General features: G+C 35.2%; 2 protein-coding genes across 4 annotated transcripts in view; one reads left to right on the forward strand and one right to left on the reverse strand.

Annotated features, from left to right (window-relative positions):
- ephx1 (epoxide hydrolase 1, microsomal (xenobiotic)) lies at positions 1-12,464 on the forward strand. Of its 3 annotated transcripts, XM_060866937.1 has the most exons (10): positions 1-602; positions 4,982-5,171; positions 6,126-6,306; positions 8,217-8,435; positions 8,652-8,781; positions 9,273-9,487; positions 9,674-9,782; positions 10,015-10,134; positions 10,239-10,447; positions 12,328-12,464. In XM_060866937.1, the coding sequence occupies exons 2-9, from the start codon at positions 4,989-4,991 to the stop codon at positions 10,441-10,443; spliced, it is 1,362 nt and encodes a 453-aa protein (XP_060722920.1). In that variant the 5' UTR covers positions 1-602; positions 4,982-4,988; the 3' UTR covers positions 10,444-10,447; positions 12,328-12,464. The 3 variants fall into 3 exon arrangements, with proteins under 3 accessions (XP_060722920.1, XP_060722917.1, XP_060722918.1); XM_060866934.1 differs by lacking the exon at positions 12,328-12,464 and having other exon boundaries at positions 2-602; positions 10,239-10,617; XM_060866935.1 differs by lacking the exons at positions 1-602; positions 12,328-12,464 and adding an exon at positions 2,551-2,607 and having other exon boundaries at positions 10,239-10,617.
- Positions 11,602-25,334, reverse strand: part of slc5a6a (solute carrier family 5 member 6a) — a 21,705-nt gene continuing 7,972 nt past the window's right edge. Inside the window, exons 7-16 of the mRNA XM_060866933.1 lie at positions 24,975-25,115; positions 24,719-24,848; positions 24,206-24,294; positions 24,004-24,116; positions 22,748-22,815; positions 21,413-21,499; positions 20,519-20,697; positions 18,153-18,256; positions 16,401-16,522; positions 11,602-15,764 (exon numbers count right to left, since the gene is read on the reverse strand). Coding sequence (XP_060722916.1) covers positions 15,612-15,764; positions 16,401-16,522; positions 18,153-18,256; positions 20,519-20,697; positions 21,413-21,499; positions 22,748-22,815; positions 24,004-24,116; positions 24,206-24,294; positions 24,719-24,848; positions 24,975-25,115 — 1,186 coding nt within the window. The 3' untranslated portion in view covers positions 11,602-15,611. The remainder of the gene's footprint in view (positions 15,765-16,400; positions 16,523-18,152; positions 18,257-20,518; positions 20,698-21,412; positions 21,500-22,747; positions 22,816-24,003; positions 24,117-24,205; positions 24,295-24,718; positions 24,849-24,974; positions 25,116-25,334) is intronic.

The following is a 25,334-nucleotide window of genomic DNA, read 5'->3' on the forward strand; positions in this document are numbered from 1 at the left end:
CGTCACGATATGGACTAAAAGGGGAAGGTACCGTAACAGGAACAGTAACAACTGAGAGATACAGTAGTGTACTGAGAGATACAGCATTGTACTGAGAGTACTGAGAGATACAGTATTGTACTGAGAGTACTGAGAGATACAGCATTGTACTGAGAGGACTGAAAGATACAGTATTGTACTGAGAGATACAGCATTGTACTGAGAGTACTGAGCGATACAGTATTGTACTGAGAGATACAGTATTGTACTGAGAGATACAGTATTGTACTGAGAGTACTGAGAGATACAGTATTGTACTGAGAGTACTGAGAGATACAGTTTGTACTGAGAGATACAGTATTGTACTAAGAGATACAGCATTGTACTGAGAGTACTGAGAGATACAGTATTGTCCTGAGAGATACAGTATTGTACTGAGAGTACTGAGAGATACAGTATTGTACTGAGAGTACTGAGAGATACAGTTTGTACTGAGAGATACAGTATTGTACTAAGAGATACAGCATTGTACTGAGAGTACTGAGAGATACAGTATTGTCCTGAGAGATACAGTATTGGACTTTGCTCACAACATCCACAGCACTCTTGGGAGACTGAGGCAGGTGAGTAAAATACTATTTGCAGCTTTTTGTAACCTGCCTGTTAGATTATTCATATTAATAAATTATATTTAATAGCTGAATAATCCTAGCAAGTACTTGTGCATTATTAGCAGTTATAAGATTTAATGCAGAAACCGAAAAATGCAATGTTGAATTACATTTTGCTCATTTGTTTTTATGTATTGTTCTTGTTTATAGTGCTAACAGTGCTAACACCATTGTTGGCATTTCCACACAGTGTAAATAAAAACAAATGAACGTTCTGGTGTTTAAAATTTTCTACAAAAAGAAAAAGCTCTGTTCGATTATGCTCAATGCAATATGTAAATGAATGAGTATTTTACCTTTGACAGTTTAATTTAGGGAATTTAATGTGTATCATTCAGAGGCTTATAGACAATGGAACAATGTATAGTGTGTGTCCGGGTGTGTTTGCAGATATTTTTGTGCAAAGTGCAATTGTGTATTTAATGGTTTGTATTTTAATTGCATATTTAAAGACAACTGCATATTATATCTATCTATCTATCTATCTATCTATCTATCTATCTATCTATCTATCTATCTATCTATCTATCTATCTATCTATCTAAAATGTTTCCTTTTGGTTACTGAGGTTAAGGTTTAGCTTTAGATATAGGAATGGCTTTAAAAAGTTGTATTAATAATTACTGAATGTAACATTGGGGCTCATTTACCAGTTTTGTTGAGTTAAGTTTAAATATTTGTTGAAGACTAAAAAAACATTTCAGCCGAATTTACAAAAATGTACAAATTCTTTCCAATTTTTTAAATTAATGGCAATTATATAAGTTGATTGGTTTTCATTAAATGTTCAGGATTATGCTCTTATTTCATGACTTTCTGGCCTACCATGAGAATGTGGCTCTTCTGTAAGCCACTGTCAATAAGGGCATCTTTTAAATGCTGTGAAGCTAGTAAAAATAAGCAGTTTGATAAATGCCCAACAATAGTAAGCTGTATGTGTGTGTGTGTGTGTGTGTGTGTGTGTGTGTGTGTGTGTGTGTGTGTGTGTGTGTGTGTGTGTGTGTGTGCGTGTGTGTGTATGTGTGTGTGTGAGCGCGTGTGCGTTTTCCGTTGTGTAAACTCTGTATCTTATCCAGCCACTCCTTTGTTGGGTAACACAGTAACTTTGCTCAGTTTCTCTACTCTGTGACAAAAGTTTTTCTGTAGAAAGTTCAAGCATATAATATGGTATGCTAAAGTAGAATTAGAAGCATTTCATAAGTGTCAAAGTGTACTGACAGTTAAGTTTATGCAAATACTCACTATTTGTAGTGTTGCCCCTTCTTTTTCAAGACCTCTGAAATTTGCCCTGGCATGCTAAAATCAGCTTCTGGGCCAAATCCTGACTGATGGCAACCCATTGTTGCATGCTGTAATCAACACTTGCAGTTTGTAGGAATTTGTGGGGTTTTGTTTGTCCAACTGCCTTTTTAGAATTGACCACAAGTTCTCAATAAGTTCTGGGGAGTTTCCTGGCCATGGGCCCACAATTTTGATGTTTTTTTTATATGACTCTTAGTTATCACTTTTGCCTTATGGCTACAGTAGGTGCTCCATCATGCTGTAAAAGGCCATGAGGACAAGCCAGAGGACTACTGGAAACGAAAAATTGTGGAGGAATGAAACTAAAAGGAAAATTTGTGAAGGAATGAGACTTAAGTAAAACCTTTTGGTTTAAAACGAGAAAACTTATTTCTGGGGAAAGGAAAATATGGAAAAAATGAATTAAGTACAGACAGTGTATATCTATAATGAAGAAAACAATTTCAATTGTAAAATAAATAATTGAAGATTAAAGTTTTGTGAAGATTTATGGAGTTCTGCACTTCAGAAATGCACACAAAGTTTAGAGTTAAAAAATTAAGACTAGACTGTATACAATTAGCCATAGTGTTGTTGACCCTCTGTTGGCTATTACAAGGTCATTGTATTGGACTTTGCTCAGAACGTCCACGGCACTCCAGGGAGACTGAGGCAGGTGAGTAAAATACTATTTGCAGCTTTTTGTAACCTGCCTGTTAGATTATTCATATTAATAAATTATATTTAATAGCTGAATAATCCTAGCAAGTACTTGTGCATTATTAGCAGTTATAAGATTTAATGCAGAAACCGAAAAATGCAATGTTGAATTACATTTTGCTCATTTGTTTTTATGTATTGTTCTTGTTTATAGTGCTAACAGTGCTAACACCATTGTTGGCATTTCCACACAGTGTAACTAAAAACAAATGAACGTTCTGGTGTTTTAAATTTTCTACAAAAAAAAAAGCTCTGTTCGATTATGCTCAACGCAATATGTAAATGAATGAGTATTTTACCTTTGACAGTTTAATTAATTCATTCAAAGGCTTATAGACAGAGAAACACTGTATAGTGTGTGTATGCAGACATTTTTGTGCAAAGTACAATTGTGTATTTAATGGTTTGTATTTTAATTGCATATTTAAAGACAACTGCATATTTAATGCTGTGTATTTTTCTGTTTTGGCCCTGTGGGGAATTGTTTCAACATTTGACTGGTCATCACAACTGCTTCTTAAGTTAAATTAAATTTTCTATCTATCTATCTATCTATCTATCTATCTATCTATCTATCTATCTATCTATCTATCTATCTATCTATCTATCTATCTATCTATCTATCTATCTATCTATCTATCTATCTATCTATCTATCTATCTGTCTATCTTTCTATCTATCTATCTATCTATCTATCTATCTATCTAAAATGTTTCCTTTTGGTTACTGAGGTTAAGGTTTAGCTTTAGATATAGGAATGGCTTTAAAAAGTTGTATTAATAATTACTGAATGTAACATTGGGGCTCATTTATCAGTTTTGTTGAGTTAAGTTTAAATATTTGTTGAAGACTAAAAAAAAAACATTTAAGCTGAATTTGCAAAAATGTACAAATTCTTTCCAATTTTTTAAATTAATGGCAATTATATAAGTTGATTGGTTTTCATTAAATGTTCAGGATTATGCTCTTATTTCATGACTTTCTGGCCTACCATGAGAATGTGGCTCTTCTGTAAGCCACTGTCAATAAGGGCATCTTTTAAATGCTGTGAAGCTAGTAAAAATAAGCAGTTTGATAAATGCCCAACAATAGTAAGGTGTGTATGGTAGTAAGGTGTGTGTTTCCTATCTGTATCTTATCCAGCCACTCCTCTGGTGACAGTGTTGGGCAACACAGTAACTTTGCTCTGTTACTCTACTCTGTGACAAAACTTTTCTGTAGAAAGCTCAAGCATTATTGAATTTTTTACATCATGCACCATGACATTTTCCTTACAATATATTTCCATATTTAGGTTATTTGGTACAGATCTGTTCATACATAATTAAAAAATATCATAACCTTTTTATGTCTTTAGTCACCTTGTTGATTAAAAAGTGATTATGAAAGTGACGTGACATACGGCTAAGTACGGTGACCCATACTCAGAATTCGTTCTCTGCATTTAACCCATCTAAAGTGCACACGCACAGCAGTGAACACACACACACCGTGAACACACACTTACTGTATGCTGCGGCACCCGGGGAGCAGTTGGGGGGGGTCGGTGCCTTGCTCAAGGGCACTTCAGTCGTGGTATTGCCGGCCCGAGACTCGAACCCATAACCTTAGGTTTAGGAGTCAAACTCTCTAACCATTAGGCCACGACTTCCCTTTCTTTCTAGAATCTTTCTTTCTAAAACATTCTTTCTTTTTATGAACTATGTATGTTACTGAAAGTACCCAAATTTTTTGATTTCTAAGGTGATAAAACTGGAAAATATGCTTTGGGAACAAAAGATGAATATGAGACTATAGATCAGAATGTCAGGTCTGATTTCTGATATTTACTTCTAATATGTATTAAACAACTTAAAACATTGCATAGCATAAATAACACTTAATATTTGGTTAAATATATCTTGCTTGGCACTTTTGTGCAGTTTCTATTAGCCTGAGGGTGTAGTTTGTATTAAATTTTAAATAACAGATATTGTATTTAAAAAGTATTTGTTTAAATTATTTAACAGAAAGAAATACAGATCCATTTTCTTCTTTTCTGCATGCTTTTTGTCTGAAATGTGGTGTTACATAATATTTAGAAATTCAAACATTCTTTATTATTTTACTCTTATATAGTAGACAATGTCATACATGCACAATATGCATTTAAAATATATGTAGGTTTAACTTTTTTTAACCAAAAAGTAGGTTCTGTTGCAGGTGCTTTATCAGTACAGTGCAGTACTTGCTTGTTATTTTTCATTCAGCAAGGCACATCTTGGTTGCATGATATACTTTTGTACTCAAAATCACGAGTTTGAATTTGTATTTGTTTTTATTGTCCACAGCTACAAAATGTATGTGGAGCTGGCATTGGCAGTAGTATTAGGTACAGTGGTTGTTCTCATTCTTCTGAAAAAAAGGCAAAAGTGTTTAAACACAGAAGATGGCTGGTGGGGTGTGGGAACTCCACTGGAAAGTCCTGAAGATGACAGCATTCGGCCATTCCGAGTAGAGACAACACAAGAAGAGATTGAAGTAAACTGATAATTGCTAAATGATTTTTTCAATATTATGAAATATTTTCAAACCAGCATTTATTACTCAAGTCAGCATAGTTTGTAGCTTTATCGTGACCGTGCGGTAATTAAATATTTAACCAAAAATTAGAGAAATCGTTTAATTTACCATAGTTACATAGTGTAAAATGTGAACAGTAGTAGACCTGCTATCTGAGTGCAGCAAGATCTCTAATGGTTTATGAAATATAGCTCCACAATTTTCTTGTAGGTCACTAATCTGAGTAAAAGTATGTAACTGATTCTGGAAAATACCCTGCAACACATTATATATGTTTATACTGATCCTTTGTCATGAGCTTATTGATCTGGTACTAATTTGCTGGAACTGTGCTCAGTCTTGCCATGGTATATGACCTGTGACATGAAACTGTCTTCCACATCCCCACCTTAGTAGCAGAGTTTGGTTGTCCCTCCTGCAGTTTAAGCCCCTATACAGCTGTTTCTGTTTCAGTTAATGACATACATATGAAATTAGCACTGCTTGGTCTAATTGGTTAATCATACACAGGAAACTGATCCTTCGAAATCCCTGACTTTTGCAAGTTTTCAATGTGTGCAAGTTTAAGGATCGATTCTGGTTTGAAGCCAAAGCGTAGTCACACCAAATATTGTTTTGATTTAGATTAATCTGTCTGCTCACTTTGAATTTTGTAAATTGATAAAAATAAACAATTAAAACATTTTTTAAAGCATTCTTACATTACAGTATTTCTTCAGACCTGCCTAAATCTTTTGCACAGTACTGTATATGTTGACTTTGTCTAGGAAAAAAGCTAAAGTTTATAACTGTACAAGTAGTTTTAAGGTGCCATATGATATTATACTTGATTATTTTTTAGCCATTGTGTATATGTGCATGTCCATGTACTTGATATGCTTTAATAGTTATTCTTTGGTCTGTCATCTCTAGGACTTGTATCATCGTATTGATCAGACACGACCTGTTCCATCTCTGGAAGACAGCAAATTTCACTATGGCTTCAACTCCAGTTACCTGCAGAAGGTTGTTTCATACTGGAGGAATGATTTTGACTGGAGAAGACAAGTGGATAAACTGAACCAGTATCCCCACTTTAAAACCAAAATTGAAGGTGTGTATATACAATATATGACCAAATGCTAGTGGACACCTGGCCATCAAACGCTTTCTCCAAAACTGTTAGCACAATGTTGGAAGCACATAATTGTATTGCATGTGTTTGTCCATTGTAGCATTACAATTTCCCTTTTCTTTTTGTTAATGCTCTTGTAATGCCCGCAACCACACTCCCAAATTTAGTGGAAAGCTTTCCCCTGAAGATTGACAGTGAATATGACAGCAAAGGGGGACAAAATCTGGAATTGGATGTTCAACATATATGGGTGTAATGATCAGGTGTCTACATGCCTTAACTGCATGCATTAGCATTGATATAAATAATGATCAGAATGCTGAGCTGTAGATAATGTAAAAACCATCTGTTAATATTCATGAATCATAATATCATATTAAGATATAATTATATAATGCACAAATCTCATTTCCAAAACAGTTTGGACATTTTTTGAAAATGCTGTAAAAATTAAAATCTGTAATTTGTTTATTTACTTGGGCTTTTATTTAACAGAAAAAAGGACAGAAAAAAGTTTTTCAGAGATTTCAATTTTAAATTTTAGGAAATTGTAGAAATTCCTTCAACACACAAAAAATTGAGAGAGAGGCATGATTAATCTTTATATTATTCTTTATACAGTAATTTTGTGCTATGTTTATGTTCTGTAAAGCTGCTTTGAGACAATGTCAATTGTAAAAAGAGCTATACAAATAAACTTGAATTGAGTTGATTTGAAATGATTATTAACTTTTTAGTCGTTTAGGAACTTAAAATATTAACTGTTGCATTCTTGCTGTATAAAAGACTTGAGAACTCAGCAGTCCATGGTCACTGTTGTCTGATTTTCCTCTTCATGATGCACCATACATTTTCAATAGGAGACAGATCTCAACAGCAGGCATGCTCGTCAAGTGTACACACTCTATGCCTATGCAGTCAAGCCTATGGAGTGATTTTGCGGACAAAATTAAAAAGGAATTTCAAATTACGTTTGCAATTGCATTTCCTACTTGTCACGTATGGAGCCTGCCAAAACTCAAATGCAATTGCAGATCCTTTTGCATTTGCGTTTCGAATATCTATACTTAAACCTGTCATTCATTGTTGGAGGTGGGATTATATTATGGGCATGTTTGTATCTGGTTTTTATTTACTCTTTAACACAGTATAATGGCAACCTATTCTGAATTTCTATCTAAATATAGTATTCCAGTTTCTCCTAAAGACTATGCTGTGGTTATGGATGCTAAAAATACACCTGCCCTCAGCCTCCTGAATACTCCTTGAATTCTGCTGATACTGAAATTGGTCACATTTGTTTCTCCCATTCCCCAATAAAAAACATTAATCGGTCTATTCAGGCTCTGTTTCAAAAGGATATTGTCTCCAGGCCTACTGTCTCACTCAGACTGCTGGCCCGATTTCTGCGCTTTCATTAAGGCTCACATCTTGTCCAATGTTCAGCTGTGCTTTAAAATGTTTTATTTCAGCAAATTTTATCATAAAGGAATATTTAATTATCTTGCTACTTCTTTTGGCTAAATTTATACAAAAATGTAAATTAAAGGGGGGGAAAACCCTTGTTCTTAATTTTAAAAGCTGAAATTCAACAATATTTAAATACATTGTTATGTTTAAGTAATAAAAAAGCTGTTAACTGTATTTCAGGAATCAATTTGGCAGCAAATTCGTTCATATTTAACAAATTCAATATTTGTCAGTGAAAACAATGAAAATTTTTAATTTGTCATTTTGTTTGTTAAATAAAGGTCCAGGTAAATTAACAAATTACAGCTTATAGTTTTTATAGCATTTGTTTATTTTTATTCAGCATTGACCTTTAAATTCATGGGTATAGTATCACAGTAGCTATGGAAGTCTGATATATTAATTTTGTCTTTTTTAAGGTATTGATGTCCATTATATCCATGTGAAACCCAAGAACCTGCCTGAAGGAGCATGTAGCATACCTCTGCTGATGGTACATGGCTGGCCTGGTTCCTTTTATGAATTCTATGGCATTCTGCCACTCCTCACGGAGACAGGGAGAACAGGTGACATCACTTTTGAGGTCATCTGTCCCTCTATTCCTGGATATGGCTTTTCTGAGGCACCACATAAAAAAGGTAAGTAAACTAACAATGCTTGCTTCATTCATGTATTTCTGTTCATATCAGCTCAGGCTTTGTCTGTTAGTTCAAAATCGCAGAACTAACAGAGAGCCATATTGATCCTTTAATCACTTGTTAGATTGGGTGCTTGGATTGGGTTTTGTCTTACTTATGTTACATTGTATATGATGTGTTGTTTCAGTGTCAGTGTGTATGCTTTGTTTGGAATAGGTTTCGACTCAGTGTGCACAGCACGAGTGTTCCTCAAGCTGATGAAGCGACTTGGTTTCAGCCAGTTTTACGTTCAAGGAGGAGACTGGGGCTGGATAATCACTACTAACATGGCTCAGCTAGAGCGCAAGTAAGAATCATTTCTAGCTATAGTTTGGTAAGACTATTTCTGGAAAATATTGATAAAAACATACATATAACTACATGCAATTTTTTTAACATGCCAAAATCACATCACTGTAACCATATAATGTGATTTGTAGAAATATTAACGCCCCCCAGAATTACAGATTCATTATTTGTCAGCAGAGCTTAAAATAATACAAAATTTAAAATGTTGCTTCTGTAATTATCTAGCAAGAAGGGGTGAATAATGAAAGGTTCTTCAGGTTGTTTGGATTTTGTTTGTTGATTGTAGTTTTCAGTCAGTGTCATCTGTCTCAAAAACTATTATCTCAAACTTGGTCTTATACCAGAAAACACAGCTTCACTGGGTCTTTAATGAGCTTTTTCGATTTTGTATGAAATACTTGCTGACCTAATTAATGATGACTGACAAAGATTTTTATCATTTGTTTGATCACATTAATATACACTTTTGTTTTTTTCCTGTTATTTCAGGATTGTAAAGGGTCTGCATGTCAACTTTGCACCACCAGAAAAAACAAGTCTGACCATGATATTATCCATGCTTTTGGGTCACTACTTCCCAAGACTCTTTGGGTTCACTCATCATGATATAAATAAAATTTATCCCCTCATGCAGAATTTAGTTGTAAATCGACTGAAGGAAACAGGATATCTGCACATACAAGCCACCAAGCCTGATACTGCTGGTAAAAAAACACCCACTTGTGTGAAAGCTGCCCACTACTTTTTGAGTCATTATTTTGCAGCAGATGCTTTTAAAATGGTAGTTTTTGATGTCCTCATGTTTGCTATTAAGGACTGATATTTATGTATTTTTTTTCTTAATGTAAGGTACCAACCCTTTCTCTTGCTGTTTGTATTCTAATTTATAGGGCGTGGTCTAAATGACTCTCCTGTTGGTTTGATGGCCTATATCCTAGAGAAGTTTTCAACTTGGACTGATCTAGAGTTCACAAACCTTGAGGATGGAGGCTTACAAATGTATGTTTTTAAGGATTTGTTATGTGGCTTTAGCTTTTATGCTTTATGGGCTTTGTCCTATATTTAACATGATATCTATACAAACAGGATCAAGTTCACAGCAAGGTCAGATTTCTTCAATAGTTTTGTTCGTGTTTCAAGGATATTTGTGCTCTACAAGAAGGGCTAGACAAGTTCAATTAGTTCTGATTAGTTTACATTAATATATGATCACATTTTACTTTCATTACAGGAAGTTCTCTCTTGATGACCTGCTGACCAATGTGATGATCTATTGGACTACCAATTCAATCATCCCCTCTATGCGTTTCTACAAGGAAAACATTGGCAAAGGTTTACAGCCACATAACAAGTATGTCAGGAAATTAATCTGTTTGAATATCTGTGCTAGCTTCAATTTAATTACCAGAGTATTCTTCAATGCTTGTTTTTCTTTGTTGTTTTATGTATCTTTAGAATTCCAGTTCTGGTTCCAACAGGTTTGGCAATTTTTCCCAATGAGTTGGTGCACACTCCAGAACTGTGGGCCAAGCAGAAGTACCATAAACTTGTGAGCTACACTCTGATGCCCAGAGGTGGCCATTTTGCTGCCATGGAAGAACCAGAATTAATGGCACAAGATATTCGGAAGTTTGTCAAAATTGTGCAGGGGAAAAATTGAAAAGGTAATTTTCTTAAAAATAAACCCACACACTTTTAGATTGATTTGCTTCTAATCAGTAATTGCTACCAATGCTACTAAAAAATTGCTACAGAGCCAACTTTATTTCTACTAAGCAAACACAGAATATGCCTGCATATGCAAAATGAAAAAAAAAAAAAAAAAAAAAAACAATAGTCAAAGCAGTAGATACAGTGAAGTGGAAGTGATTTTAAAATAGTGTAAGAAAAAAAGGCAAAACAAAATGAAATCAATATTTGGTTCAATATCATATAAAATTCAATTGGCTGATAGGCTGTTATGTTTCTTGAGCACCTCTCAAATGGTTAAGAAGTCTAGTTTCATTTAATCTTTGCAGGACTATCTTTTTTAATGACCCACCAATATGTTCTTTTTTTTTTGGAAACAGAATGTGAATTTAAATATGAACACTAATTATATACTACCATATATTTACACACAAAGTAATGTGAAAACCTGGCCAACACACCCATATGTTGTTTCTTCCTTAGTGTTGCCAGATATTTGTGTTTGACTTGTGTTAAAAAGCACTGAAGGCCTGATTTAATGCATAGAGGAAGGTCTGCTTCATCTGAACTGATTTATGACACATGATTATGCCTTTTTATGTAAGAAAATAATAGATTTGTGACCAAAAGTTTGAGATGATTTAGCTGTTAAAGTCTTAGTAGATTTACATTTTTACCATATGTGTATTTCCTTTCCTGTTAATCATATAATCATTTATGATATTTTTGGTATTTTATCTTTGTTTAAACATAATAAGTCACAAAACACTATCCCTGTCTTCTGATCTATGATTGCATGTAACACTTTGGTCTCTGGAGTTCGTTCTCCCCAGCCATGGCTTGTGTAAACATGTGTAAAGATTGTAACTTCAGGTATTTTCTACCACAATGGGTATTACAGCATACGCTGTAAGAATTTTTAATCAGTATTAAATTTTCAAATATGAGTTTTGGTTATATAATCTAGAATTATATGTTAATTTCAAAATGGTCTCTGAAAAGTATATAATCAATGTGTTCAGAAATGTGAACAAGTGTTCATTTTTGGCCTTTTATTGTTAATTTAATTGTCTTATTCATTTCAAAAAGTGACAGTAAAAAGACAGCTATGTTAGTCAAAAAAGGCAAATTGATAAATGGACATCTTTATTAAGGAAAACTATACAACACATACAAAACACCAGCAGTATTATTATGGCCCATATTATCTTATGCATGTCTATCATATTAGATCCACATTCATACTTGTACTACATTTATATTCATGTTTATTTCACATAATTTTAAAAAATATAAATGAGTGAAGGTAAAAGGGTGATGAATCTGAATAAAACAAACACTACAAATCCCAAGCAAACATTTCATTTTTTTAAAAGTACACAATGAAAAACACTTTAAGTTTTCATTACAAAGAGATTTGATTGGTTTTCAAGAGCATAAAGTAAATGTCATCGCTATCATTGCTCAAGTAAGTGTGAAAAATGTCATCGCTATCATTGCTCAAGTAAGTGTGAAAAATGTCATCGCTATCATTGCTCAAGTAAGAGTGAAAAATGTCATCGCTATCATTGCTCAAGTAAGTGTGCAAAGTGTCATTGTTATCACTGAGTAAGTGTGCAAAGTGTCATCACTGCCATTGCACCATCCCTAGCTCCAACACATGCCTCTTCATAGTGCTTCCTGAAATCTCTCTGAAACTTCAACCAAAGAAACAAACAGGGTGAAAGCATAACCAAGGCAGTAAAACTATACTGACTTTCACATACATGCGTATATATGTGACGCTCTGTTTCTACTGACACCTTTCTATATTAGCCAGCATGAACTTTTACAGCAATTCAAAACTCTTTTGTAGGATCTGTCTGCATGGACTAGCCTTCACTCGCCACAAGCATCAATGACCCTGTCACGTGTGCATTAGTTGTCTTTCCTTGAACCAGTGCATACTAGGATCACCCCCCACAAGACCTGCTGTTGTGGAGATGCTCAGATCCTTACATTTGCTGTACATTTTTCCGGCTTCCAGAACATCAACGTCAAGAAGGAGACAATGGTATTTACCTCACCTGGGCCTTACATGTTATGGCTGATCAGGGTGTGTGTATAAAAATGTACATAAAGAGAGATGCACACTAGGAATGACTAAATGGGAAACCATATATAAATGTGAAAATATCTATAAAAATAAATCTTTTCATAATATATTTATTATACAAATCTTATGCCTTGGATTGTAATTACTTGAGTGCTATGCTTTCTTAACACATTAAATGCAAATTTGAAAAAAATGTACAGAGAAATAAAGCATTGAGGCAGTAGTGACACACAGTGGCAAAGTGCTTTCCGGACTTCAGAGGTGATAAATAAACAATACCTTGGTATAATGTTTAGATTACAATGTAAAGAGTTAGCTAATTCAGCATAAGATCTTTTTTAAACAATTATTGGAATGTATTTCTACTTTCAAATTTGTTAAAATAAGAAGTATGACCCAATAATGTGCATTTGTTACAGGGAAAATAAAACTGATGTGTCAGAGAAATTAAGATGCTGAAAGAAAGCACTAGTGCATACACTTCAAGTAACATCAGGTATGAAAAGATGATGGACAGACAGCATGCAGATTTCTAGGACAAGAAATGTTTATAAGTTAATAGTCATTTCTATCAATCCATCAGAAGACAAGATAAAGTCAGTGTTACATATTAGTTGGCATGATGACTCTCTGGCAGTGAACTTCAGTCTAAACTCCCAATTATTTCATTGTAGCTATTAGGGGTCTAAATATTCTTATCCAAAGAACAAACAGGAGCTAGAATTAGTCTTATGCATTTAGTCATTCTAAATGAAAAAAAAAAGCCATTAAACTAAAGACTTTCGAAGTAACAGACTGAATGCACCATTGTGCAGATACTGTAGAATAAATCAATAATGCCCTAGATTAAGGGTTGGGAAACACTGCTTTAGTCAATTCAAGCACTTGTCCTTCAACTGTAATTTTTTAAAGCACAAATATTTACTAGGTCCCATCAGAGATTTCAGAAAGAACAAACTGTATCTAATCTCAACAATGTACTGCTTGCAACAAAATACAGACAGATTACAAACTGTCAAATCTAAAGTCAGATAAACATCTTATATTGGTCTTTGGAGAGGAACAACAATTTGAGGTCCATTCAATAAACACCACACAACACACTGAAATAAATCTAAAATAAAAACTGCAAGAGAAAAACAGCTAATACATCACAAATGCTGTTTCACATTGGGACAACATAACATATCTCACACTCTCAAAAACACAAAGCCTAATCAGCACAAATCAGAAAAACCCCATTGTGAAATGCCCCATAGGATGGCTTTAAGGTCTTAAGGCAGAGAGAATCTGTGAATTTAAAGACCTAGGTATATAAAATAAAGTGTGTTATATTTTTAGCTGATCAGGCAGAAAAAAATACTGAAAACTAGGCCAGCAGTTTTCAGTATAAGTGATGACTGCATTTAGTCCGTTAAACATACACCACGTGTTTAGCAAAGCAAAAAATAATATCACAATCAACACAGATAAAGCCACTTAACATACTTTCATAGCCTGTGGTTTCGTACTCATTTTAGCCAACTTGATTTCTATTATTGTCCAATCTTCACATTTTTAGTAATATAGTAATTTCTGATATACAACATTGTTATCTCATAAACCATTAACTATGGTGAGTGGAAAAGTTTATATTCGCACATTTGTACTGCCAAAAAATTATTTCCACATTAGCAGAGTGCAAATGTAATGCAGTTCTATAAGGAGTTTTATAATTAACAGTAAGTGCCAAGTTTTGGAGTTAAAGAACAAATTAAGCAATTGATTGTTGCATTGACGTCAAATACAAGTCCCCCAACAGCAACATCCTTCATTTCTAAACATCGATTATGGAGTCCCATAAATTTCAGATTACGATCTTATTTGATATTATTGAAGTCTGCTCAAGTAATTCAAACATTAAGAGGTTCTGGAGTAAAAAAATGTAATATGAAAAAAAAAGCTAATGTTAATATTCACAAGACAAAAACCAAATCAATAAATGTTATTTTTATTTAGTATTGAATGGATTGTTTGCTTTAATATTTTGTTTGTGCTACAACTCTGGTAATAAGAATATTCGGTTTCGATTTTCCACCGATTAACGTTATAGATAAATGCCTCCAGCTCTGACTGCGCGTGCACGCTGCGCGTACCTGTGCTTCTCCGTTCTAATAAAGCAGACAGCTGATGACGCACTTTCGAAAGACTACAACGCATGTGCATAAAAGCAAAGTAAAAAACATCGCTCTTGGATCAAACTGATAAATAAATTTTCTTTCCCATCGACGACATGTCCTGCATTTTAATGTAATTTTTAGTTTTAGGGTGGCTGAGACCACAGACAGGGGGGCTGAAGCCACCCTAAAAAAGGCCTAGAACTGCCCCTGCCGAGCAGTACAGATACATTAATGTTACCCAGTCAAAACATACCACATTCACCAATAATGGACTAGCGTTACTAAACAAAAAGACACCTGGACTAAGGTAACTACAACTGTATTTGTCAGTCATTTTCCAGACTCAGGTGTTGCCTCTTGTGCTTCATGTCCCATCAAAATACTATACTGAAACACCAAAAATTGGAAGTATTAGCCAAACATGACATGACAGTTTTTGCACAGTTATTAAAGTGTTTAAAGAAATGGCACAAGCTACTGATTTTTGTCTAGGGACCATATTTCAAATAAACCAGATCAGGTATAAAGATGTGATTACTCACTTTGACCTAGGTCATTATTTTCTATGAATCATGCAAATGTTGAGACTTGTTAATTAATGTTTACTTAATTGGTCAACTCACGTCATGTCAGATTTTTCTATTTATACAGAAAATGAATTGTGCAATCCACACACATCCTCCTATGTGAGTTTAGTGCTAAATTTGTTAGTATTGCGTTATCAATGTAACATATAACAACCGTTATAATTGTGTAATGTTACACCTGAACGGTTAACCTATATAGAAACAGACTTTTCTGACATCATGATAGTCATAATTGTTTGGTTTATGAGACAATAAATATGGCCTTGAGCATGTGTTATATAAAGGATTTAGGGAACAATCACAAAGCTGTCTCCTGTTCCACATTCACCAGCTTGCAAGAGACCTCTGAGGTTTTGGACTCCTCCTGTTCGTTCTTGTGTTCATCCTGAACTTGGACAATGCTGGTCTCTTTCGGTCTGTTTTCATACGGCTGCCTGTTCAGAGCCTGGGACTGCATATGCAAAATAGATGGAAAATTGACTTAGAAAATACAGAAATTTTTTCAGTACCTCCAGCATACAAGAACTTAGTTACAACAATCTCACAATTGTTTTTGTTTCTGGTTAGCTTTTTGGCCATTTATATCCCTGTTGGTTCAAAACTCTCTATGCTTGTATAGAATTCAGTCTTGGTCTCAGGATACTTTGAAAAACCTGCTTCAATAATGCCGATGTTATAGGAAAAGTCCACCCTGAAATTCATTAAACGTGTATTTATATATAAGATTTGGTATATATTTAGTGCTTTGCTTATTACTGTATGTTGCCAATATGTTGCTTGTTGCTGTAATTTTTGAGAGAAGTTAAAGGACATGTCTGACACTTCACAGGGGAACATTAACAGCACAGTTACACTAGAATTTGGGAAATCACTTGTATAAGGCAGAATTAGTGTGCTTTATATAACACTTTGCAATAACCACAGTGTGCTGTGAAAGGGCACATTAATAAATTAATAAAACATAATATGCAAATCCTTCAGGATGGACTTGATCTTCAGTATGATAAAGATTCTCTCTGTTTTCATTTGATGCAAGGATTATATTAAAGACTATGTAAGGGAAAGAGTGTTAGGTTGGTAAACTTACCTTGTGCTCCAGAGGAGTAACACAGCAAAGCTTCTCCCTGTAGCGCTCAGGCAGAAAAAAAAGCAGCATTCCCAACACGGGGTAAACTGTACCTGGGGTCAAGTCCTTCTCCTTCCAGGGTCCTGATCATAAGCACAGAGTAGAAGTGCATTCAGAAATACAATTACCTTCATTTATACACTGTGGTTCAGGAAAGAACACACTTTATTAGTTCTTCAATTTAGTTTTGGACATTTTTTCCAATTGATTTAAAATTGAAATATTTATATGAATTTATATTATACAGACTCTATTCATAGAAGCAGTTACAAGCTTCAAGTCTTCACAGTTGCATCTCTACATGCTTTCCACACCTGGTATTAACCAAATGATGAGCAGTACCAGGTTTTCACCAAATGTACAGTAGCACATGGGAGTTAGTCTTTTTAGACCATCCGATTCCTTTTAATTCCTGCCATATGCCTTTTACTCATAGATTTGTCCTATGGTCATGGAAAAGGTGTTATTCTTCAGAAGGGTTAAATTATTGGCCTGCAACAAGCAATTGCTGAAACTACTTAATTTAGGTTAAGTGCTACCCAAAGCATTATTAAAACCTGGAAGGATAATGTTGAACCATCGCCTTTAAAGAAGAAATGTGGTCAGAAAAACGGGAGGTGGATGAAGTGATGTACCCATCATCCCTGGTGCATTGTGTAATCTGGGGTTGCTTCAGTTGGTCAGGTCTTGGTTTAGAAACATTATGTGCCCAAACAAATGAGGTATTCTGACTACATGTACAGTATATACTGAATGACCAGGTATTTCCATCAATTAATTTTTTCTTCCCTGATGGAATGTGCATATTCCAAGATGACAATGACAGGATTCATAAGGTCATCCTTAAAAATATTCTTGTTTGCCGTAACCCGACCAACCCAGTCAATTTAGGATCGACTCAATTTTTTATTTTTTTTTTTGCATGAAGTCCGACCGACTTGCCGGTTGTAAATTTGCGTTAAGACCGACCAATATTTTTTTTTTACTCTTCGAACAACTAATACAAAAGCAATAAAATATTATTAATTATATTTTAGTAAGTATTGTAAATATATAAATTGCCTAGGCCTACATACAAATGAAGGCTACGTTTTTTTTAAATAAAAACCTGTGACGTCATCTATGCTTACACTATTGGTTAACGGATGTCACACTATAGCCTGTGCGTTCGCTTCATCTCATACTCTCATTCACTGTCAGTCAACGGTTCGCGCTTGGTAATGATGGCTGAAACAAAATGTTCGCGGGCACCGTTCAAACAAATTTGTTTGTGGTCTATATAGCCTGCATCAAAATGAGGTTTGCAACGATGCGACCGAAGGCACGGGTTGAAGACCCAGTCAGTGACGTCACGATATGCTAATTTGTTTAAAGTCATACCTACGTAATCACCATCACCAAAATTGTACTTTTTTTTTTTTTTTTACATTGAAACTTGAAAAAAAAAAAAAAATATATATATATAGATTACTTTAGGGGGATTAATGGCAAAAAGTCAAATAAGGGATTTTTTATATAATCTGGAACACCTTTTTAATTTACAGTAGCTGTAACATTTTGCAAACATTAATGTAGCTTTTTAGCTGGGTTTTCTTATAGGATAAAGTACATAACATTGTATTTGTATCTCTATAGTTGTTATATTTATTGGAAAATATAAAACACTTACATTTATCCTAGAATGTAATAAATTGTGTAAACAGTTTCACATACCAGTGAGAAAGCTGACCAACAGTCCTACCACTACAACTGTGGCTGAGTTGTGAGCACTGTACCACATGTAGGACAACGAATAGAGGGCCTGCAGTCCACTGGGCCTGCAGAGACACAGTACTGGGTTATTTTTTAATTCCTAACTCACAAGAAAATGTAGTTCAGTTCAATAAACTTAATTCAGTTGAAGAACCTTGTATTAAAACTGGACAACAGGGTAAAAACATGCTTACCTTATAAATTAGAAATAAACTTAGAATTGGGTAAATAATAAACGACCCCAGTTAAATGTCTACATAAATATTAAAACTGTGATGAACTGTAAATATTACATCACAAAACCACACAAAACAAAAACAAACAAAAATATAGCTGCAAGCAGCGATGACGGGCCTTCGCACGTTTGTTCATCGCTATACGGTGCCTTCCAGAAAACAATGCACGGTGGGCAAGTGCATCAAGTGGGTAAATATCAGTGAACTATTTTATGTTGTTACTGACCCATTTGGGGACTGTAGGTAAATGAAACCCCACATTTTAGACAAATGGGGGCGCTAGTGAGCCACTTAAGAGACACACCTTTGTCTGACCTTTTTGTCCACACTTAACAGCCGACAAATGTGATGCATGTGTCAAATTTCAAGTTAATCTAAGCACACCAAAAGCCTTAAATATGCCTGAAAAAGAAAGTAAAGTTTGACGCTTTGCCATGTGAACAGCGTTCAAGATAGCAAAAATCCCTACGCAATTTATCATCTACAACCTCTAAGCATCATGTTGACCACTTTTGGTGTCAATCGCATGAATCCCCTAGGAGGAGTATTTAAAAGTCCATTGCATGCAACTGTGAAAAAATCCACCTTTGTGACTGACACACTTCCTGGTGCCTGTTGGTGGCGCTATGTCCGAGATTCACAATAAGCACATCGATGCGATCGGAATCCTTGGCCGAACATACACACCGCGTGTCTTTCCAATAAGACATTTTTTGCTTTAGATATTAGACACTTCCTGTTTCTCTGAATCCGCCATAACTTAGTCGCCTCGCCATGGCAGCACCGTTCGAGATATCAAAAATCCCTTCGCAATTTAGCAAGTGCAATGTCTCGGCATCATGTTCACAACGTTTGATGTCAATCGCATGAATTCCCTAGGAGGAGTATTTAAAAGTTCACCGCATGCACTTATAAAACAATCCAAAATGGCCGACTTCCTGTTGGGCGGAGCTCATAGTTTAGAGCGCGAAAGTTGTTCGGGTCGATGAGATCTATATGCGTACCAACTCTCGTACATGTGCGTACATAATTGCCCGATCTGTGCACCAATGTTTGTTTTTGCATTACAGGGGGCGCTACAGAGCCCCCCTGCCACGCCCGTATTCCAACCTTTGTCCAATCCTAGTGTCGCGCGACTCGAACATGTGTTCAAAATTTCAAGAGTTTTCGAGCATGTTAAGGGACCCCAATTGGCCAATGTGTGGGGGGGGAAAAAAAAAAAAAATCATAATTAATACTCCCGAGGAAAAACAATAAGGCTTCGCACCATTCGGTGCTCAGGCCCTAAAAAATCGAATAATGCTTACTAATAATATTATGTTTGGAAAATAGCCTTCTATAAACATTTTGCTGTGTTTAAGTTGATTTGCAATGAAATGATTATACAAAAATAGCTACAGGGGTTGTATGCCAGTGACTTATGTAATGGTCCCAAGCCCAGATAAATAGAGAGGGTTGCGTCAGGAAGGGAAACCAGCGTAAAATGTATCAAATCTATGCATGCGAGCCGTCAGTGTGAATTCCACACTGGATCGGTCGAGGCCCGGGTTAACTACGACTGCCACCGCCACCTACATGGTACTGCCAGAAACTAGTCTACTGTTGGTCAAGGAAGAAGAGGAGGGAGAAGGGTTCATAGACAGAGAGAGAAGAGCAAAGGCAGGAGTATAGGTCTGAGAATATGGACTCAACTTTGGTACAATGACAGTAAAAGGTAGAGAACTGGCAGACGTGATGAGAGAAGGAAGGTAGATAGGCTGTATGCAGAAGACCGGGTGTAAAAAGAGCAAAGTACATAGTGTTGGAGGGGGATTCAAATGTGTCAGTCCTTCTAAGTCCAGTTCAGTCCAGGAAAGCTTCTAAGGAAATAATGGGTCGGCGCAAATTTTGAGTTCACCACAGACCCAATACTAATTTCTTCCTGTCAAAGTCTTCAAATGATTGCTGATAAAGACCAGACCATACAGCTGACTGACACAACAAATGATTCTCTGTGGTGACCACAATGGGAAAACCCAAAAGTAGAAGAGATTTCACATGCTAAAGAACCCAACAAATAAAAGACAAGAAAATATTGAACATTATATTTACTTGGGTTTTGCTGTGATGGAAGTAATAACTGTAGTCATGATAGCAGTTGTGTTTCTTGTGTCATGAAGGACTGTGGTGTTAAATATGGGTGTTCCTGGTACTTCCATACGGGAAATGAAGCTGCCAATTCCAATCCAGAAAGCCATAATCAGTCCTGATACCAAGCCAGTCACTGCTCCCTGGAAATTTACACAAACACATATGCCTGGGTTTTGCACATCCTCTATAAAACAAATGTTTTAATGAGCTCTGCTACTTTTGTTTATCCATCATCTACAATGTTGTGTTTAATGTTAGTTAACAGTTTTTCTTCTTAATATTGTTTTATTGTTATTTTTTATTTGTTTTTTGTTTGAATTTGTATGGTGACATTGAGTGACTTGAAAGGCACCTATAAATAAATTGTATTATTACTATTATTTTCAGTTATTATCAATTAGTAGTGGCCCACTGTTGGGATTGGACAACCAGTGTTTGAAGAGTGCTGATGTTTTTATAAAACCACAGTAACATTTCACTATGTTTCAGTCCCATTGTCTGTTTTAATACATAGAAACATTACTACACTAGTTTTGGGTGGTGCCTCAGTCTTTGTGTTGGCATGATAAAACACAACGCTCGATCTAGCTACCATATTATGTAATTTACTCCTTATAAAGTTCTTATTTTTAGATCTGTTGTATAAAAGTAACATTGCAATATCATACTTGCAATCATGCTGTTGTACTGAATATCACCATGGCTGTGATTACGTGCAGCCTTGTACCTAGAGCCCAATTACAGCTGTGCTGATATTCAGTACAAGAGCACTCTTGCTTGTGTAATATTGCTTAATTATATTAATGCTTCAGTGAGGCAAATATTTCTACTTTTAGAGAGCAACAATTCACTTACAACAGAGTTGGCCCAAGGAAAGAACATGCCTAGACAGAAGAGGCCAAGAAGAGGCCCACCAACCATCCCAAAAATACTGAGTGCTGCCTGAAAGGATCACATGAATGTAAGAAATAAGACAAAGTAAGGCATGCAGTTTACTGTTCATTACAGAGGAGATTTTAAACACTTTAGAATTTCTTTTATCATTTTATCTCTTTTAAACTTTTACTATAGTGTACATCGTTGTAAGATTGTATTAAACCATTTTTTTTGGATTGTATTAAACCATTTACCATTACATATTTAGTTCATAAGGAATTAAAGAATAGCACACAAATGACATGCCAGCAGAGTGCATTTTTTGTATAACAGGACAGACTGGAACATGTTATCATGCTTATTGCAAAGTGATTTGCAAAATGTAAGAATGTTTATTAATGTACAAAGCAGTACATGGTTTTAATATTTTGGAAAGTCCGAGACAGGTTAAAGCTAGATCCTGCTTTAAGTTAAATTATAACATGGATAAACAATTAGTCCCTCATCAGCCTCTTTCTCTCTCTGTCTCTTACTCATTCAAAAACAAACAAACAAACAAACAAAAATACCCAAATGCAAAGCAATAACAATGAAATCCTAACAAATTAACAATTATAAATTTTTCTTTGTTCAAATTATTTGTTACTATCGAAACAATAATAAGCACATTATATAAACTTAGACATTTAGCACTAGCTGTAACATATTAATTTTATAAGTAGTTATATGTATGCATACCATTTAACCAATCGGAATGGAGTATTCAACCATGCTTTGGTATAATTATGCTGTAGAACTGCATAAGTAAATCAGAAAACAAAATTCAATAGAACTGATTGAAGAGCAAGCTGATTAAAACGGTGATCAGACAAAAAATATTTATTTGCCTGTTACAGTCTAATCATGCAAATAATGTAAAAAGAAATGCTAGTCTGAATGGGAAAGATGACTTATTCTACTACTAAATATTCTACAGATTTAACTTTAACAGATTGGACTTCTTCAGAGTACCACATTCTGTTATAGGTTTGAATACTCATGGAACTCTCATTCCAGGTGAAAAGAGCTATGGGTGCAAAGAAAAAGACAGAGCTACACATGATTAGATTTTAAATGCATCTGTGAAGCTGCTCTGAGACAATGTCAATTGTTAATCATGCTACACAAATAAACTGAATAGAATTTTCAGTATGTACAAAAACTGCCAAAAACACATCTAAATAGATAGGCACAGAAATATAGCATAACATTATCACATGGCTATTGTTACAGTATTTGCAAATAGCTATTATACATAAATGGAATAGTCCATACCTGTAACACAGAGCCCATTAGAGAAGCGATATAAGCCATAGCCAGACACACCAGTCCATAGCCAAGAGCTGAGACAAACAGAGCAAAGATTCTTCAAAACCATGATTAAAAAACATACACTGATGTTATTTTGTGTGACATTTTACACCAGGTGGTAAACCACATAAAAATACTACAAAACACTACAAAATATTCTGCTGCTTGGATGCACGTGAACAATAATGAATCACAACAAGCTATTTACACTCAGGCCCAAAATAAATGTTGTTTTGATATCCAGTCTTCTTGTAGTATGTTTATGATCATCAGTACTGTTTTTTTTTTCTGTTTGTAACTTAAGCTGATGCCTAAAGTGCCTGCCATATGGTTTTTAAGGCTGATTATTTTCCAAAGAGATATGAGTGTTCCTGTGACCCTCTCTGCACAGTATCTTCAAAGTTTAAAAGCTTTAAGCTTCCACATCTTCCCACTTCTGAAAGATCAAAGCAGGGCTATTCAATTAGTGTGTCATGGGCCAGATCATGAAAAGCATCGCAAACGAGGTGCCGGAGAAATATAGCTTGCAATGTGAGTAATGGCACAGCAACAATATAGGAGCCCATATGTTGTATTTTTGCAACATAAGACACTCAAATAAGCTTTTTTTCCTACATTTAAAATCAAGTAGGCTTTTTCTACATTCAAAAGGGTAAATCAGCGAGCCATATCACATTCACTTTACTGAGACTTAAGTGTGCAAAAAAAAGTTCACAATATGGAAAATATATTTATTATAGTTTTCATCAAAATAAATTATTTTAGTATGCCTATTTAAACTACAACTGCCATCTCAATAATTAACAAACATTTAGGCTGACATTTTTAGATCTTGCCAGAGCAGTGAAATTGGGTCTATATGTTGTCAGTGCAATAGACATACAGCGGTGCAGGTGCTGGGCTGTGAGAGATGTGTTATTACTCGTTTTAATGGCATTCATGTGCGAGAATGACGATTCGCACATGTAAGTAGAGCTAGGTTGGTAGAGTAGGGTTAATATTATATGAGTAATACTAGGCTACTATGACACCAATTACCTTGGCCACCAACTGAATAGCCCAGATCTAAGTTAAGCCCACAGAGGGTCGGAGAAGACCAGCAAAAATCACCATTGCTCTTGCACTTGCAGTAGACAATTGTATTTTATATAATAAATTTAAAATGCAACACAAGTTGTGTGTTTACTGTGAACTCTTATGGCTGAGAAAGTGCTGCTCACCGAGCCCTTTAGATAGTAGTGTGGCTCGTGCCTCCGTCATGCCAGGATAAAAGGGTTTGATTAGATCTTCCATGGTAACCGTTGCCAGGGAGTTGAAGGCAGATGAAATTGTGCTGCAGTAAGAATAAAGAAAAAAGAAATGATCACAGATAAGCACCAAATATATGTGTTTTAAGGAATTCATTAAATAACCGGCCTTTACCTGAGAGCCCCACTAAAAAGACAAGCAACAAACAGTCCAGGCAAACCAGGAAGGTCTCTGAGCACATCCATCACAAAATACAGCACCATCTAGAGAAGGAGAATTAAAAAGCATTTCTCTAGCACAATGCTAAACAATATTGTGCTATTTTAATATCTAGTAGTAGCAGGACAATACAAATAGATAATGATTATGATCTTAAATAACAGTGTTACTCATAAAAGTGCTTAATTAGAAAAACTCATAAGACAAAACATCAAAGTTTTACCACAACAAAATTACAGTTTACACGTTCTTTATTTAATTTTATTTATATAGCAGTTTAAAAACTGACAAGTGGCTATAGTGTCATAAATAAAATGATGTTAAGTTTAAGTTACTATAAGCAGCTATGACGATTAAAAAAAAGTATTCTTCTAAAAGCTACTGGGGCATTATGAAATGATATTTTTAAAGGATGCGTTTCATGGTCTTTTTTATATGACAGAAAAAAAATGTCAGACAGAGTCTGACCTGGTCATTGGTCTTGACGTAGCCCTTATCCAAAGGACTGTCTTCACCATAGCGAGCAAACATGACCAGTCCCATGAGACAACCCAGTGCCAGGACTATTTGCTGACATGGAAACACCACATAGCAGGACCTATGACAATAGACAGACATAAAAGCCAGGAACTTTACTGAAAATCTATAATTAAAACACAGACACACCGTTTTTAATTCATTAATTTCTATATAATCAGGCTAAAATGAGGCTGGTATTACTGACATGATGGCCTCTCTTTCAGAACGGGAGCTAAGGTATCTCTGGACCTGAGCTTGGTTGACTCCGTAGAGTGCCAGCATGAGGAAGATGCCCCCAACAGCCAGTGTCCAAAATGTGTGCCTCTCCAAGGGGTCAGGGTTCAGCCTGAGAAGAGAGTGACAGAAAGGACAATACAAAAGGAATCTACTGGACCAAAAATCTTCTATCTACTATATAATCTTGAACACCTACACTATTCATTTAGCTTTTTTATATTCTGTTCTTGAATTTGGCTTATGGCCATCTGAGCACAACACACACACACACACACATCAACTGTACGGACTGCACAGACCTATACCAAATACACACTCTTCCAATATA

Source organism: Tachysurus vachellii, chromosome 3 (genome assembly GCF_030014155.1).
Source record: "Tachysurus vachellii isolate PV-2020 chromosome 3, HZAU_Pvac_v1, whole genome shotgun sequence".
Taxonomy (NCBI): Eukaryota; Metazoa; Chordata; class Actinopteri; order Siluriformes; family Bagridae; genus Tachysurus; species Tachysurus vachellii.